This window comes from Pan paniscus, chromosome 20 (genome assembly GCF_029289425.2).
Source record: "Pan paniscus chromosome 20, NHGRI_mPanPan1-v2.0_pri, whole genome shotgun sequence".
Lineage (NCBI taxonomy): Eukaryota > Metazoa > Chordata > Mammalia > Primates > Hominidae > Pan > Pan paniscus.
The window spans coordinates 61,865,777-61,883,031 of NC_073269.2; the positions used below are offsets into that span (position 1 = coordinate 61,865,777).

General features: G+C 43.3%; 1 protein-coding gene across 1 annotated transcript in view; it reads right to left on the reverse strand.

Moving 5' to 3' along the window:
* NLRP9 (NLR family pyrin domain containing 9) overlaps positions 1–16,384 on the reverse strand; it is a 32,198-nt gene extending 15,814 nt beyond the window's left edge. The window contains exons 1-4 of the mRNA XM_003807087.6: positions 16,077–16,384; positions 9,967–11,518; positions 7,790–7,951; positions 1,929–2,093 (exon numbers count right to left, since the gene is read on the reverse strand). Of these exons, the coding sequence (XP_003807135.2) occupies positions 1,929–2,093; positions 7,790–7,951; positions 9,967–11,518; positions 16,077–16,356 (2,159 nt within the window). The 5' untranslated portion in view covers positions 16,357–16,384. The remainder of the gene's footprint in view (positions 1–1,928; positions 2,094–7,789; positions 7,952–9,966; positions 11,519–16,076) is intronic.
* Between the last annotated feature and the right edge of the window lie 871 nt (positions 16,385–17,255).

Sequence of the window (17,255 nt, forward strand, 5' to 3'; positions counted from 1 at the left end):
ATCATTGAAAATGTCTCTAAACATTGACATCCCCAAAGGGACAAAATTCCCCCCATTGAGAACTACTGAGCTAGAGAGAACCTGACTTTGAAGACCTTCCACCACCAATACCACATTGAAGTAAATGAAGAATAGTTAGTTTACCCCAAAAGGCAACATTCCCAGCTACATTATGTCTATCATTGTAGATATGTTCCCCAATCCTTATGTTAATGTATAATAGATAAAACCCTATGCAAATAACATAATTATGAAATGGAGCAAAATACGATAGAATTTTGAAAGTTCCCCCTGAGAAGAGAAAGTTAGAGTAGAAGTTAAAAAAAAAAAAGTTGCCATGATAAGAAAACAGCTTGAATAAGGAATGAGATCTACAGCAGTTCTATAAGCTCAAACAACCCTTATGCATAGAATCTGCCTCTTTCTCCTGATGGGTCTAGATGCATAAAATTAACCAAGTATAGATGAATCTGTCAATTACATTTTTGACGGTTACTGCAAAGACAAGACAGTGAACTGGGAGAGAGAAGAGCATATTCTCTTAGGGGGGTTAGCGGGCTGATTTTATTTATTGCTGCCTCAATGACTTCCCTTTGTTCTCTTTGGAAAGATAGATTGGCCAGTGATCATGCTACAATAAAGATACATGCACATGTATGTTTACTGCGGCACTGTTCACAATAGCACAGTCTTGGAACCAACCCAAATGCCCATCAATGATAGACTGGATAAAGAAAATATGGTACATGTACACCATGGAATACTATGCAGCCATAAAAAAGGAAGAGTTCATGTTCTTTGCAGGGACATGGATGAAACCGGAAACCATCATTCTCAGCAAAGTAACACAAGAAGAGAAAACCAAACACTGCCTGTTCTCACTCATAAGTGGGAGTTGATTAGTGAGAACACATGGACACAGGGAGGGGAACAACACACACTGGGGCCTGTCGGCGGGTGGGGAGCTGGGGGAGGGAGAGCATTAGGAGATATACCTAATGTAAATGACGAGTTGATGGGTACAGCAAACCAACATGGCACATGTATACCTATGTAACAAATCTGCATGTTGCACACATGTACCCCAGAACTTAAAGTATAATAATAATAATAATAATAATAGAAAAAGAAAGATAGATTGGCTCTGCCTGGAAATCACCCAGTTAGGACAGGGGCCACTCTGACAATGTTCAAGAGGAAGAAATTACTTTGGGCAAGTCATTCTCCCCTGGCTTTAATGCTGTCAACTGCCAAATCAGACTATCACACTTGTGATCATTAACATGCTTAAGTTTTAAGTTTCTATAAATATCTTTAGGGGAAAAAAAATGGTGTTCTTGTTTTGGCCTGGTTGGTTGAGGGCAGAACCAGGAAGTATCAAGGGAGGTGTCCGTGAGATGAGCCTGGATGCAGTGGCTCATGTGAAGTACTGTAATCCCAGTACCTTAGGAGGTCAAGGCGGGCAGATTGGTTGAGACCAGGAGTGCAAGATCAGCCTGTGCAATATGGTGAAACCCCATCTCTACAAAAAATTACAAAAATTAGCTGGGTATGGTGGCGTGCACCTATAATCCTAGCTACTTGAGAGGCTGAGGTGGGAGGATTGCTTGAACCCGGGAAGCTGAGGTTGCAGTGAGTCAAGACTGCGTCATTGCACTCCAGCCTGGGCAAGAGTGAGACCCTGTCTCAAAAAAAAAAGAAGTAATTAAAGTGAGTACTAGAGATGGGAAGGCGGAAACAAACCTTCTGAGAGGAGGCCTTGCCCGGCAGAATCTACCTTCACCTTATGAGAGAGACAGATTCAAAAGATGAAAAACAAGAGAGATGAAGGCTGATGCAATGACCCTCCAGGAAGGAAAACAAGAAAATCAAACTGCAAAGCCCACCTTGGAAAGAAACAGCACTCGGCATGAACAGCCCGGACTTACATCAGCTCTTCTATCTTGCACATTGGATGTTTCAGCGTCTCACACAGGTGTCTGATGTCAGACTGGGAGAGGCTAGTGCCGTACAGGCTCAGAAGTTTCAGATGAGGGTTGTGAAGAACTGCCTTAAATAATTCTGAATCATGTCCAAAGTACACAGAAGTAAATCTGCAAAAGATTAAAAAAAAAAATAGCGTCATGCAATGAGATCCCAGCACAAACACAGACACCTCTTGTATGATTCTTCCTGCCCTGAATGCTGGGCCTCACCACACTGTTTCTGGAATTCTGGTTACTCCTGCCCGTAAATTATTTCTCGATGGGGTTTTCAGACACCAGACAGCACAGAGGCTCAAGCTGCTTAGAACTTTCCTGTTTCTTCCTAGCCCCTCCACTTCTACATAACTCCAAACATAGAAGGAAAACGAGTCAGCTGAATCCCATGTTAAACCAAGCCCCATGGGGACAGGAACAAACTATACTTGTACCTCTTTGTATTCTGAGATTAATGATTAATGCCTCACATAAAATGACGCACACATATCTGAATTAATGCTCCAAGCAAAACTGTGTTACCCAAGGAAATAACCCATTTCTGTTTTAAAATTAAGATTTTTTTTTTTTAAATAAAAGAGACAATGTTATGTAGTGTCAAAAAACTCAGGCTCCAGAGTTACAGGAAACTGGATTTGACATTTTGCTTTTCTCCTTGTTGCTTTTGCAAGATTGGGCAAATGACCTAATGGCTGTGTGGCCCCGACTCTTCATGAAAGACATGGTCATGGTAATTAAGAAGTTAACATTTAAGGCCAGGCATGGTGACTCACACCTCTAAGTTGGGAGGCCAAGGCAGGCAGATCACATGAGGTCAGGAGTTTGAGACCAGCCTGGGCAACAAGGCGAAACCCCGTCTCTACTAAAAATACAAAAAAGTAGCTGGGTATGGTGGTGTGTGCCTGTAATCCCAGGCACTCAAGAGGCTGAGGTAGGAAAATCACTTGAACCCAGGAGGCGGAGGCTGCAGTGAGCCGAGATGGTGCCACTGCACTCCAGCCTGGGCAACAAGAGTGAAACTGTGTCTCAAAAAAAAGAAATGAGCATTTATTGTAATGCCTGGAACATGGTCAATTCATGCTGGCTTTTATTTTAATATCTACATGTATATGCCATATATGTGTATTTATAAACCAAATACGTAACTACAAATATGTATCTATAAGCCAGATATGTACATATTTACCAGATAAATACAAAACCAGAATATGTACTTAAAATCCAGACAAAATTTATGTATAAACCATATATATATATGTATTTATTAGCCTGATAAATGTGTATTTACAAACCAGACACACGTAAGAATAAATACATGACACACAGAACTTGCTCTATGTGACTCCTGGTGTTACAGCAGATGAGTGCACCCTGATTTCTCTCCTAGTCAACTTTAAGAAATGACAGAGAATTTTAAAAGTAAATATTTTTACCCTGTTCAAAAACTAGAATGGAAATTTTGAGTAGGCCAGAATCAAAAGACAGATAAGGGCAGATCACAGAGGGGAACAGCAGGCTGGAGGAACTGTGGGGACTGCGGGCAGAGTGATCCCCTAAATGTCTGAGTGACACCCAGGTACCACCTGCCCAGAGATAAAGGAAGCCAGGAGCTGGTGACAGGGCGGTGAGGTGTACAGGGATCTGTGCGGCGAGGGTGAGCAGAGCCTGACCCACTAACAGGTGGAAGTGCTACCACAGGAAAACAGGGAATCCAGGCCGGGCGCGGTGGCTCCCGCCTGTAATCCCAGCACTTTGGGAGGCTGAGGTGGGTGGATTGCCTGAGCTCAGGAGTTCAAGACCACCCTGGGCAACATGATGAAACTGCATCTCTACTAAAATACAAAAATTAGCCAGGCGTGGTGGCGGGCACCTGTAGTCCCAGCTACTGGGGAGGCTGAGGCAGGAGAATTGCTTGAACCCAGGAGGTGGAGGTTGCAGTGAGCCGAGATTGCACCATTGCACTCCAGCCTAGGGGACAGAGCGAGACTCTGTCTCAGAAAAAAAAAAAGAAAAACAGCGAACCCCCTTGATTTCTGGAGACACCTGTGAGAATAAGGGGGAGGTGGTGGCAAAAAGGACAGGAAGATCCGGCCTCCAAGCCACCACACCACATTAATGAAAGCACCGGGATTGGTTAGCTAGGCAGCTGCAGTGAATGCCAACCGTCAGCCAGCAGCAAACAATCGAGTCAACAGACAATATGGTGGGAAAACAGTGACAAAGATGAACATGTAATCAGGAATCATCGCCATTTCAGGATAATCAACCTCATGGAAAAGGGGCAAACTAAAATAGAAGAGTTGATTATGATACCATTTGTTGACTATTTGCCTTGTCAACTTTTTCCTTTTTCTGCACATAAAATGATGAAAAATGCAATTGCTGAGATGAATAAAGAAGCAGAAGCCTGGGCTCATTCCTTCAACTTTGAGTCCAATGCCTCCCCAGCGTTAGGGATTAAGGAACGCTGGAGGTATGTGTGTTTGGAACATATTGATCCATCTGTTATTAGTCTGCCCTACATAACCCAAGGAATCAATCTACTTCTCTCAGCCTCTACTGATGCCACTCTGTTTCCAGAAAGTATTATCACTTTTTCTCAAGTATAACTTTTTCCTTAACTATGAGGGAAAAAAAGTTGATAAATAGAACAGGATCTGAACTAACCATTCCATGTGAGTGATGGCAGTTGGATGATACCTCCAACGTTCCCTAAACCCTAACCTTGGGGAGGCATTAGAATCGATGTTGAAGGAATGAGCTCTGGCTTCTGATTCTCCATTCGTCTCAGCAATTGCATTTATCATTCATGTACACAACAGAAAAGAGAAGGAAAAACATTTTTCAATTTCAAGGCATATGGCTAGATACCTTTGAAGAGAAATGACCAAACTGTCTCTATCATTTCTGGACAACTTAAAATGAATCTAATGATGTTTTTACTAGACACTGAACTAAAGGACTTGTGTAAAATATCAATGAGTTGGGAGGTCAAGGCAGGTGGATCACATGAGGTCAGGAGTTTGAGACCAGCCTGGCCAACATAGTGAAACCCCATCTCTACTAAAAATACAAAATTAGCCAGGTGTGGTGGCGGGCACCTGTAATCCCAGCTACTTGGGAGGCTGAGGCAGGAGCATTGCTTGAACCTGGGAGGCGGAGGTTGCAGTGAGCTGAGATTGTGCCATTGCACTCCAGCCTGGGCGACAGAGACTCCATCTCAAAAAAAGTTTTTTTAAATAAAAGATCAATTATTTATTCTGTCATCAACACTGTGAAGAAGCACTAATGTCCTCATTTTGTAATCTAAGGTTCCTAGGAAGGACACGTGCATCTTAATTCACGCCTTCACCCAGGTTTATCCAGATTACTGTTCTGCTTCATGTTGCCATTGATCTCATGTGAAAATCAATGACTTCTTGTGCTTTGAGACTGAATTTATAAAAAAAAATCAATGACAAATGTCTTCATTGCAAGACCACTAACCACCTCTTCCTTGCTAGTATTCCTCACATATCCCATTGAAATTCAGATACTGCTCATGCGTTATAATCAAGCCAGTCCCCTACTTTAACATTTTCCAGAAAAAAACAGTTCAGTGAGGTCGACTTTTTACTCTCCATGTGGGATCTTTAGAAATTCTTTTGAGTCAGTTCCTTCATTATTTTCAGCACACATTCATTCTATGGATGTTTAGTGAGCCCCTACAAAGCTTTGTATTTTTCTAGATGCTGAGGATGTGAGGGTAAACGCATCCCCATCCATCATGGAGGTTTAGTCAACAGAGAAACACTGTGCTCCCCAAGATCACTCCTAGCTTTGGTGACTTGCTAGGAGACCTCGTACGACTTGCAATACAGTCTTACAATGGCTATGATTTATTTCAGCAAAAGGACACAAAGGAAAAACCACCAAGGGGAAAAAGAACATAGGAAAAATCCAGAGAAAACCAGACAAAAGCTTCCAAGAGTCCTCTCCCCGTGGGATCACCAGGACACCAGGACACAATAAATTCCTCTAGCAACAAAATGTGAGAACACATGTGAAGTGTCATCTACCAGGGAAGCTCATTAAGGATTCAATGTCCGTGGTTTTTACTGGGGCTTGTCATATAGGCACCCTCTGCCTAGCAGGAACCAAAATTCAAAACTCACTGAAGGAAACCAGACATTCAGTATAAACCACAGTGCCAGTAGAATTTACGAACAGTGAACCATTCTTATCAGTCAGGTTGGTGGAAACTCTCCCAAAGTCCAAGTTTCAAGACATCAGCCAGGCCAGGTGCGGTGGCTCACGTCTGTAATCCCAGCACTTTGGGAGGCCGAGGCGGGCAGATCACAAGGCCAGGAGTTTGAGACCAGCCTGGCCAACATGGTGAAATCCCGTCTCTACTAATACAAAAACTAGCCAGGTGTCGTGGTGCATGCCTGTAATCCCAGCTACTCGGGAGACTGAGGCAGGAGAATCGCTTGAACCCGGGAGGTGGAGGTTGCGGTGAGCCGAGATCATTCCACTGCACTCCAGCCAGGGCAACAAGAGCGAAACTCCGTCTCAAAACAACAACAACAACAAAACAAAAACAAACAAACAAAAAAGACATCAGCCAAGGACCAACTTAGCAAACAGGCCTTTCTCGAGACAGCAGTCTTAACGTCTGCTATGTTAACTTTTTTCTGCACAAATATGTGGGCCAATAATTCAACGCAATAACTCTTACCAAAAAGATGTATAAGGTGCTTTGGGAGCATAGCAAGTCTTCCGTGATGACATGACTTTTCAAGCTGAAGGAAGACTTAAATTTAACCTGAAAGCAGTAAGATTGCTTACAGGGGTGAAGAGAACAGCATGGCCCAGGCAAATCAAGATAAGTAAAATATCAAGGAACAACTGTGTTTCTATCCTCTCATACATTATTTGTATAAAAGTAATAATAAAAACTTTATTAGGATTAAAAGAAACGGAAGAAAATATTGCACATCAGCACTCTGTTTTATGAATGCTACCAATTATGCTTATCTTCATTATTTTTCTTTTTCTTTTTTTTTTTTTTTTTTTTTACAAATTTAAGGCTATTTTTCTGTCTGTCCTCAGCACTCTTCCTTTCTCACCTGAGAAACATCTATTCTCCATCCACCCACATCCAAGCAAAGGTCATCCGTAACCAGGACTGCTCGCTCTCTGGCCCTCCAACTAGATTTCATTTTACATGTCACTACATTTTTTTTTTTATTATACTTTAAGTTCTAGGGTGCATGTGTACAACGTGCAGGTTTGTTATATATGTATACATGTGCCATGTTGGTGTGCTGCACCCATTAACTCGTCATTTACATTAGGTATATCTCCTAATGCTATCCCTTCCCTCTCCCCCCACCCCACAACAGGCACCAGTGTGTGATGTTCCCCTTCCTGTGTCCATGTGTTCTCATTGTTCAATTCCCACCTATGAGTGAGAACATGCGTTGTTTGGTTTTTTGTCCGTGCGATAGTTTGCTGAGAATGATGGTTTCCAGCTTCGTCCCTGTTCCTACAAAGGACATGAACTCATCCTTTTTTATGGCTGCATAGTATTCCATGGTGTATATGTGCCACATTTTCTTAATCCAGTCTATCATTGATGGACATTTGGGTTGGTTCCAAGTCTTTGCTATTGTGAATAGTGCCGCAATAAACATACATGTACATGTCACTACATTTAACACACTGGATTGCCGCTCTGCATTTATGCATTGGTCTTCTTCCAAAAAGGCCACAGTAGAGAGAAGGAAACTCTGCCATTTGCTTAAAGGACAGGTTAACATAAAACTTACATGAGTTTTCGGAGTTTACAAACAGGCTGAGCCAGTGCTTTGCAAAGAATCGCCAGGGAGGGATCATCGAGGCTGGTATTTTCCATGTCTAAAATCTGGAAGTTCTTGTTGGTAATGAACATTGAGCAAAGCTCCCGCCAGTAGACGAGCTTCTCATTGTAACTATGAGAGAACAAAGATCGTGATTCTCCAGTGGCTAAACTCAATTCAAGACATTCTCAAAACAGGTCGAACACCATTTCCAAAGCACCTCAAAGCTGACAGACACCCAGGCCTGAACAGGGAGAAGGTCAGCCAGGTAAACGGAGCCAACATGACATAATAGTTAGAAAGTAGGCCCTGGCCAGGTAGAGTGGCTCAAGCCTGTAATTCCAGCACTTTGAGAGGCCAAGGCAAGAGAATCGCTTGAGCTTAGGAGTTTGAGGATGGCCTGGGCAACATAGCAAGACTCCATCTCTATTAAAAATTTAAAAAATTAGACAGATGTGGTGGCATACACCTGTAGTCCCAGCTATTTGGGGGCTGAGGTGAGAGAATCACTTGAACCCAGGAGTACAAGACTAAAGTGAGCTATGATCATGCCACTGCACTAAGCTAGGGAAACAGAGCTAGACCCTGTCTCAAGAAAAAAAAAAAAAAAGGAGCACTATTTACAATAGCAAAGACATGGAATCAACCTAAATGCCCATCAATGATAGACTGGATAAAGAAAATGTGGTACATATACATCATGGAATACTATGCAGCCATGAAAAGGAACAAGATAATGTCCTTTGCAAGGACATGGATGGAGCGGGAGGCTATTATCCTTAGCAAACGAATGCAGGGACAGAAAACCAAATACCACATGTTCTCACTTGTAAGTAGGAGCTGAATGATGAGAACACATGGACACAGGGAGGGGAACCACACACACTGGGGCCTGTTGGAGTGTGGGGCTTGGGAGGAGGGAGAGCATCAGGAAGAATAGCTAGTGGATATCGGGCTTGATACCTGGGTGATGGGATGATCTGCCCAGCAAATCACCATGACACACGCTTACCTATGTCACAAACCTGCACATCCTGCACATGTATCCCTGAACTTAAAAGTTGGAAATAAAAAAAAAGAAAGTGGATCCTGAGACAAGAGTAATTGATTGGAATCAAACTCTGGTGTAAACATTTAGTAACTATGTGACCCTGGACAAGCTATTCAACCTTATTCTGCTTCATTTCCTCCTCGTTTAGATGTGAATACTCGATTGTTCTGTGAACAAGGGTTATTTGGTGACCCCTCAGTGAACAGGGAACTGTATCCAAAAATGTTATCATGAACAGGAGCATGTATCTGAGAGCTAACATATGAGCTGGTAACCTGAACCCGATGGAAGAATACAAGGCAAAATCAGCAGAGGGAAAAGCCATATGGAAAAAACGCAGAGGAAACAAGGCACGAACTTCCAGGAGTCCCCTCTCAGTGGGGTCACTGGGGGATACCGCACAAGCTGTGGAGGGGGAAAAGAAAAGCACAGTCTGACAACAATAAAAATGGTGAAAAAAAAAAAAAAGAAGAAAAGGAAAGAAAGAGAGAAAGAAAGAGGAAGGAACGGAGGGAGGGAGGGAGGAAGCAAGCAAGGCCAGGCGCGGTGGCTTATGCTTGTAATCCTAGCACTTTGGGAGGCCGAGATGGGTGGATCACCTGAGTTCAGGAGTTCAAGACCAGCCTGGCTAACATGGTGAAACCCTGTCTCTACCAAAAATACAAAAATTAGCCGGGCGTGGTGGCGGGCACCTGTAATCCCAGCTACCTGGGAAGCTGAGGCAGGAGAGTCGCTTGAACCTGGGAGGTGGAGGTTGCAGTAGGCCGAGATCGCGCCACTGCACTCCAGCCTGGATGATAGAGCAAGACTCCGTCTCAAAAAAAAAAAAAAAAAAAGTCCTGCTAGCCGCCTCTCTTAATCTCACACGGGCCCTATGAAGTAGATAAAACTTTTATTTCTCTTTATACAAATGGAAAAAGTTCAAGAAGTTGCAGCTCATGATCCCACAGCAGTGCCAAGCCTCAAAAGGAAGGCTTTCTGACTCTGACCTCCATGCTTTTAAGCACAGTGGCATAAGGCCCATGAAATACCCACAGGCCACTAGAGCAAACTCCAAGCGTAGTGTGTGGGACGGGGGATTAACAGACAGACTCACTCTGAGATGCATCCTGAGTCATCTGGAAAGATATTCTCCACACACATGCGAAGTGTCGTTAAATGTTGACAATGCTTCAGGCAGAATGAAGCTATTACCAAATGTTCTATGTTACCAATATAAATGAAAACTTCTTCAAAGAAATTCATCACTTTGGTTACAAATTCTTTTTCCTGAGTTTCAAACAAACCGATGAATAGTTCCTGGAAAGCTATGGCTTCCCTATCAGCTTCACATTGACTTAAACTTTCAAGGCATTGGGTTATTTCCTGCTTTAGGTCTTTTGACAGTGGAAAACCAAAGGAGGTCTCCAGCATGCTGACGATTTCTTCTGTTGAAATTCCAAACATGAATATCCCCACCTGGGTCAAGAGGGTTTGAGGCTGAACCACACTTGCTCTTACAAGCTGGGTTATGCTTCCAATGGCCGGGTTAGGATCGTCTTTGGGTCGTTTGAGCAAATAAAACATGGCGGCACAAAACTCTTGGATACACAGATGCATGAAGGCAAAACAGTCCCCTCTCCTTTGGAGGAGTCTCATACCCACCCACATCACGCCCTCAGACTCAGATAACCCATTCCTCCGGAGATCCCCACGGGAAAATACAAATGTATATGTCCAAATTCCCTCTGCAGCCAAAGCACACAGGCTTTTTAGTCGGGCTCTGTTCACCTTAGGTGGAAAACTCTGACTTCCTGCTTTGAATACAGTTGTTAAAAAGGATGCATATAAATAGCTGGTGTTTTGGGAGTTTATTTCAAGGTCTTCTCCCCTCTCTAGCCTCTGTTTCACACAAGTACAGACCAACCAGCATGTAAAGGGATTATGGCACAAGATAAACAGCGGCCCATTATCTCTCACAAAATTGAAGACTTTCAGGGCTTTGCTCTTCTCACCAAAGAAGTGGGAGAAATACGACTTCTTTTCAGATTCACTGAATCCTAAGAGCTTTATGAGTTTTGGATGCCGCAACATAAAATAGTGTTTTTGCATAGCCAGTTTTCCTAATGCAATAAGGAGAGAGGATTCTGGAAGCATCTTTTTTTGCAACAAACTGCTCAGGATAATTGGCATTGGCTGCCGCTGCCTCCAATCATCGCTCAAGTCAGCCTTAAGTTGTAAGTTAAACTTCAGTTGCTCAAAGCCATCCATGATGAACAGAATTCTCTCTGGCTGGGAAAAAATGTCTTCGATCTTCTCTGAAGACTCCGGCCAGTCCCTAGAGAGGAGCTCCAGTAAGCTGGTCTCTGCGATACTGTTCATTTCATAGACATTGAGGAAAAACACAAATGTGAACCTATCCTTCCATAAGTTTCCCTCTGCCCAGTCCAACATCACTTTTCTTAAAAGGGTTGTTTTCCCAATTCCATCAGGACCTTCCAGGACCACAGTGTGTCGTCTAGCCGCAGCAGCATATGCGTCATTCAATTCTTTATACTCATTCTTCATGGTTTCTTTGTAGAAATGCTCAGGGACGTGAAGACAGGTTTCCTTCTCCCATATGAGTTGAAATGTTTCCTTCATATGCTTTCTGTATGGGTTTAGCTTATCTGTGTTAATGAGAACAGGATATAAGATAGGTAAAAATGCACTCATTCTTTTATACTTCTGAGAACTGTAAACCAAAAAGAAAATTCTAATACTCGCCAGCCATCTGAAGCCAGGGTGCTTTTAAAATTTAACCTGAGAGACTGGTTCACGCCATGATGGGAAGTGGGGGTCAGACATACTTCCTTGTACCTCTCCATTAACAGGAACACAGGCTCGAAGTCTGATAAGAAACATTTTACAACCTATTCTCTCTGAAGGTCTCCTGGGCAAATAAGGATGTGGCTCTCCATAATCCTTTATCTTAACCCAGACATTTCCTTTATTTTGATCCCAGGTCTTTAGATAAACTCAACCAGTTGTCAACCAGATTTTTTTTTTTTTTTTTTTTTTTTTTTTTTTTTTTTTTTTTTTTTTTTTTTTTTTTTTTTTTTGAGACGGAGTCTCACTCTGTCACCCAGGCTGGAGTGCGGTGGCGCGATCTCGGCTCACTGCAAGCTCCGCCTCCCGGGTTCACGCCATTCTCCTGCCTCAGCCTCCCGAGTAGCTGGGACCACAGGCGCCCGCCACTACGCATGGTTAAGTTTTTTGTATTTTTAGTAGAGACGGAGTTTCACCGTGTTAGCCAAGATGGTCTTGATCTCCTGACCTCATGATCCACCCACCTTGGCCTCCCAAAGTGCTGGGATTACAGGCGTGAGCCACCGCGCCCGGCTGTCAACCAGTACGTGCCTGTGGTCCCACCTACTCAGGAAGCTGAGGCACAAGAATTGCTTGAACCTAGGAAGCGGAGATTGCAATAAGCCAACATTACACCACTGCACTCAAGCCTGGGCAACAGCCTGACACTCTGTCTCAAAAAAAAAAAAAAAAAAAAAAATTTTACTATATCAATTACTTCTAAAATTGGTCTTGTCTATATAATAACCTTCCCCTAATTTCTGCATTCTCTTTAATTAAACTGATGATAGCAGGTCACCTATCAGCAAAGTACACATGTATATACACACACACACACATATATATACATATATACGCACACATATATATACACACATATACATATATACACATATATACATACACATACACACACATATATATATATATTTTTTTTTTTGAGATGAACTCTCGCTCTTGTCCCCCAGGCTGGAGTGAGATGGCGCTATCTCAGCTCACTGCAACCTCCGCCTCCTGGGTTCAAGCGATTCTTCTGCCTCAGCCTCCCAAGTAGCTGGGATTACAGGCACCTGCCACCACGCCCGGCTAATTTTTGTATTTTTCGTAGATACAGGGTCTCACCATGTTGGTCAGGCTGGTCTTGAACTCTTGACCTCAGGTGATCTGCCCTCCTCGGCCTCCCAAAGTGCTGGGATTACAGGCGTAAGCCACCATGCCCAGCCACAAAATATATATTTTATGCAAAGTTTATCTAATGAGTGATGAGAAATGGGGAAAGGAGAAGAATTAAAATCCTGTTCATAATCTGAGTTTTCAAATTTCAGAAAAATTTTGAGTCTTGGGAAGGGACTGGACGGAAGGAGACTGCAAAGGGGCCCTACAGTCGCTCACAGGAAGGCAGGGACGGTTCCACCGATGGTCTGTGCTCTCCTTGCACACTCGTCTGTGGACATCACAGGAGGGAACAGCATCCACTTTATTCTCCGCTATATCCCTTTAACACCATCGCACAGGAGTTATTCAAGTCTCTGAGCAGTGACTGACTTTGTACAAAATTAATATTGTAAAACTGTCTTGAATTTAAAACATACATGCTAGGCACGGTGGCTCACGCCGGTAATCCCAGTGCTTTGGGAGTGCTGAGGCAGGAGGAGCACTTGAGGCCAGGAGTTCAAGACCAGCTTGGCCAACATAGTGAGACTCCATCTCTATTAAAAAATTAAATTAAAAAATATGCAGATAAAGAGAAAGGAAATAAGGCCATTCCAAAATGTCATCAATGTATGTAATCATGGCTCATAGCTTGATCTGTGTGTGTATTACTCTACATTTTTCTTCTGCCCGATTTTTCTCTCTACAGTAGAATTATACTGTATATACTATTTTCAAACATGATTTTTGACTGAACAATATATTATGGACATCTTTCTAAATTCATGCACATTTTTCATCATAAAACACTATGCTATTTATTAAAAAAATTTTTTTTGAGACAGAGTCTCATCACTCTGTGGCCCAGGCTAAAGTGCAGTGGTGTGATTGTGGCTCACTGCAACTTCCACCTCCCGGGTTCTAGTGATTCTCGTGCCTCAGCCTCCCAAGTAGCTGGGATTACAGGCGTGCACCACCACGCCTGGGTAATTTTTGTATTTTTAGTAGATAGAGTGTCTCACCATGTTGGCCAGGCTGGTCTCGAACTCCTGACCTTAGGTAATCCGCCCACCTCAGCCTCCCAAAGTGCTGGGATTACGGGTGTGAGCCACCACGCCTGGCAAAACCCTATGCTATTTAATTGAATGGATTTATCATTATATTATTCACTTTCTATATTTGCCCATAGTAAACATTTGCTGACATCCAAGGTTTTTTTTTGAGACAAAATTCATAAGCAAGGTTATTTAAAACTGATGATTCACGCCTGTAATCCCAGCACTTTGGGAGGCTGAGGTGGGTGGATCACGAGGTCAGGAGATCGAGACCATCCTGGCTAACACGGTGAGAACCCATCTCTACTAAAAATACAAAAAATTATCTGGGCGTGGTGGCAGGTGCCTGTAGTCCCAGCTACTTGGGAGGCTGAGGCAGGAGAATGGTGGGAACCCGGGAGGCAGAGCTTGCAGTGAACTGAGATCGCGCCACTGCACTCCAGCCTGGGCGACAGAGCGAGACTCCGTCTCAAAAAAGAAAAAAGTCATGTCATGTCTTAGAGATTTTTATAACATTTAGGACCTCAGTGTCCCAAGTGAGAAACTCTCAGTTCAGACACTGACTCGGTCATTTTTTCATCTGCCAACATAGAACATTAATCAGCAGAAAAGTCAAAGACACGAACCACACAGATAAAGAAAACTGGCACACACCTGTAATCACAGCACTTTGGGAAGCCCAGGCAGGAGGATCATCTGAGGTCAGGAGTTTGAGACCAGCCTGACCAACATGGTGATACCCCGTTTCTACTAAAAATACAAAAATTAGCTGGGCGTGGTGGTGCATGCCTGTAATCCCAGCTACTCGGGAAGCTGAGGCAGGAGAATCGCTTGAACCTGGGAGGTAGAAGTTGCGGTGAACTGAGATCATGTCACTGCCCTCCAACCTGGGCAACAGAGCAAGACTCCGTCTCAAAAAAATAAAACAAAAACAAAAAAACCCAAAAAAACTAACACAGGAAGCAACTCCAAACCAAATAAAATACCCTCAAGCATGTGGGGATATGAAATAAGGTCTCAAATTAGAATTACCAACACAAAGAGGAAACATGAACAAAACAGAAGTAAACGTAACAGAAGTTGATGGAACTCAAAAGTAAAGGGAGAAGACAACAATCATCAGAAACAAATGCTAATTACTAGATACCTAATAGGGAATATATTTAGTTTTTCCTAAGTATCCCCCGAGAGGAGGGTGTAGACCCCATCAATGAGTCCAGCAGAAGTGGTTCGGAGTCAGATCTGTCACTTTTGGAAAAGTCATGTAACACATGGGAACACTGTTTTGTCCAGTTTTCTCACTTGTAAACCTTTCCTGGGTTGTGAAAAGAATGGAAAGACATTATGCAGAAAGAATGCTTCCAGGATGTGAGGACAACCTGGCTGTGATGTCTGTCACCCCATTCATCGCCCCAGGGCTAATTCGGCTGATGTGGCCAGCTGGGTGGGTGTCCACTTCCTCCCTCACTGCTCCATATGCGTCCGTCCTAAAAGTCTCCCCTGGGTCAAAGACGATGACAACCTTTGCCCATAGAGGAAGGTCCTTCCATCGCGGGCAGAAGAGAAGCTGTGCTCCCCTACTAGAACCTCCAAACAAGCTCGCAAGAATGCTTCCTGTAGTACCCGGGACATACGCTGTCTGATTGTCTTAAGATTCTACCTACTCCTTGGTACATGTCTGGTCAAAAAGGACAGGCAGTTAGGCATGGTGGCTCACTCCTGTAATCACAGCACTTTGGGATGCCTAGGCAGGTGGATCACTTGAGCCTGGGAGTTCAAGACCAGCCTGAGCAACATGGCAAGACCCTGTCTCTAAAAAAAAAAAAAAAAAAAAAAAAAGATAGGCAACTACCATACTAGAATTCCATCTCAGTAGACCTGGCAATGCAGACACTAACTGGCCACTCATCTCCTATAACAACGACTCCACTTGGGGTGGAAAAATGGGAAGACACTCTATAGGTGAACAGTTGGTATCAGGACGCCATCTGTCCCCAGTTCATTGCTGGCCCACATATGAACAGCCCTGGCCTGCAACTCTTCCTACCTTCAACTCTCACCTTGACCCACACACATTCTCATCTGATGGAGGGGGTGGCCACTCATTTAACAATGCTATCACCTTGTTCCCAGGCTTCCCCCATGGGTCCTTGCCCCGTCATCCAGCACTTACTTCTCATCTCTTCCTGAGCCTTTGTCCAGAGATCTTTCCTATTGATCTGTAGAAACAGATTCAGTGTTACCTCCCATGCCTGCTTTCCTGGGTAATGTTTGTCCAACAGCTTTGCTACATCTTCTTTGGAGGCCTTCTTCAGCTCAGCCCAGGGGATTGGCTTGAGTTCAAATTTCTCCAAAGGTTGTTTGAGGAGCTCCTTAAATTTCCAAAACTCTTCCTTTCTGAGCTCCTTCAGATACCACAACAAGCCAAAATCCGAAAAAAAAGATTCTGCCATATCGCCCCAGGATTGTGAACTCAGGTGTCTCCAGAGGGAAAAGAAAGATCCTCAAAAATAAAGAATAAATGATACCTGGAGAAGAATGACATGATTACAGAGTTAAGTTTCAGCAGCTGAAAGCAGCTCAAAATTATTGATATCATCATGCGTAGCTTGCACTAAACATCATCTAGGGAAGAAGCTTCATCTTTTTCCAAACAAATGCATGTGAACGGTAGAGTTGACTGCCACTTATGTGTCTTGTTTTTGTCTGACATAAATGATGCTTCCAGGAACAAGTGTTTTTGTGTAGTTTGGTGCATATAAGCACACATTTCTCTAGATTTATAAATTATAGGTCAAACAGCAAACACAGGTCACCATGTTTGCTACATAACACTCAACGGTTTTCCCTTGTGTATATAATAACTGACATTCCTACCAGCATTCTATGAGTTTGTTTGCTCTGTAGACCTTCCCATCCTTAGTATAGTCTAATCCAATTTTGATAATGAAAAAATGAACGGATATTAAAATTACAGATGATCACATTCAGGAAGATGAAAATAAAGGAAGAGGACATAAAAGCAAATTTAAATTTTTTTTTGTCTTGTTTGGCGGTATATGCCTTCTTTTTTTTTTTCTTTTTTTTTTTTTTGAGACAGAGTCTCGCTCTGATGCCCAGGCTGGAGTGCAGTGGCGCAATCTCGGCTCACTGCAAGCTCTGCCTCCCCGGTTCACGCCATTCTCCTGCCTCAGCCTCCTGAGTAGCTGGGACTACAGGTGCCTGCCACCACACCTGGCTAATTTTTTGTATTTTTAGTAGAGATGGGGTTTCACCGTGTTCGCCAGGATGGTCTCGATCTCCTGACCTCGTGATCCACCCGCCTCGGCCTCTCAAAGTGCTGGGATTACAG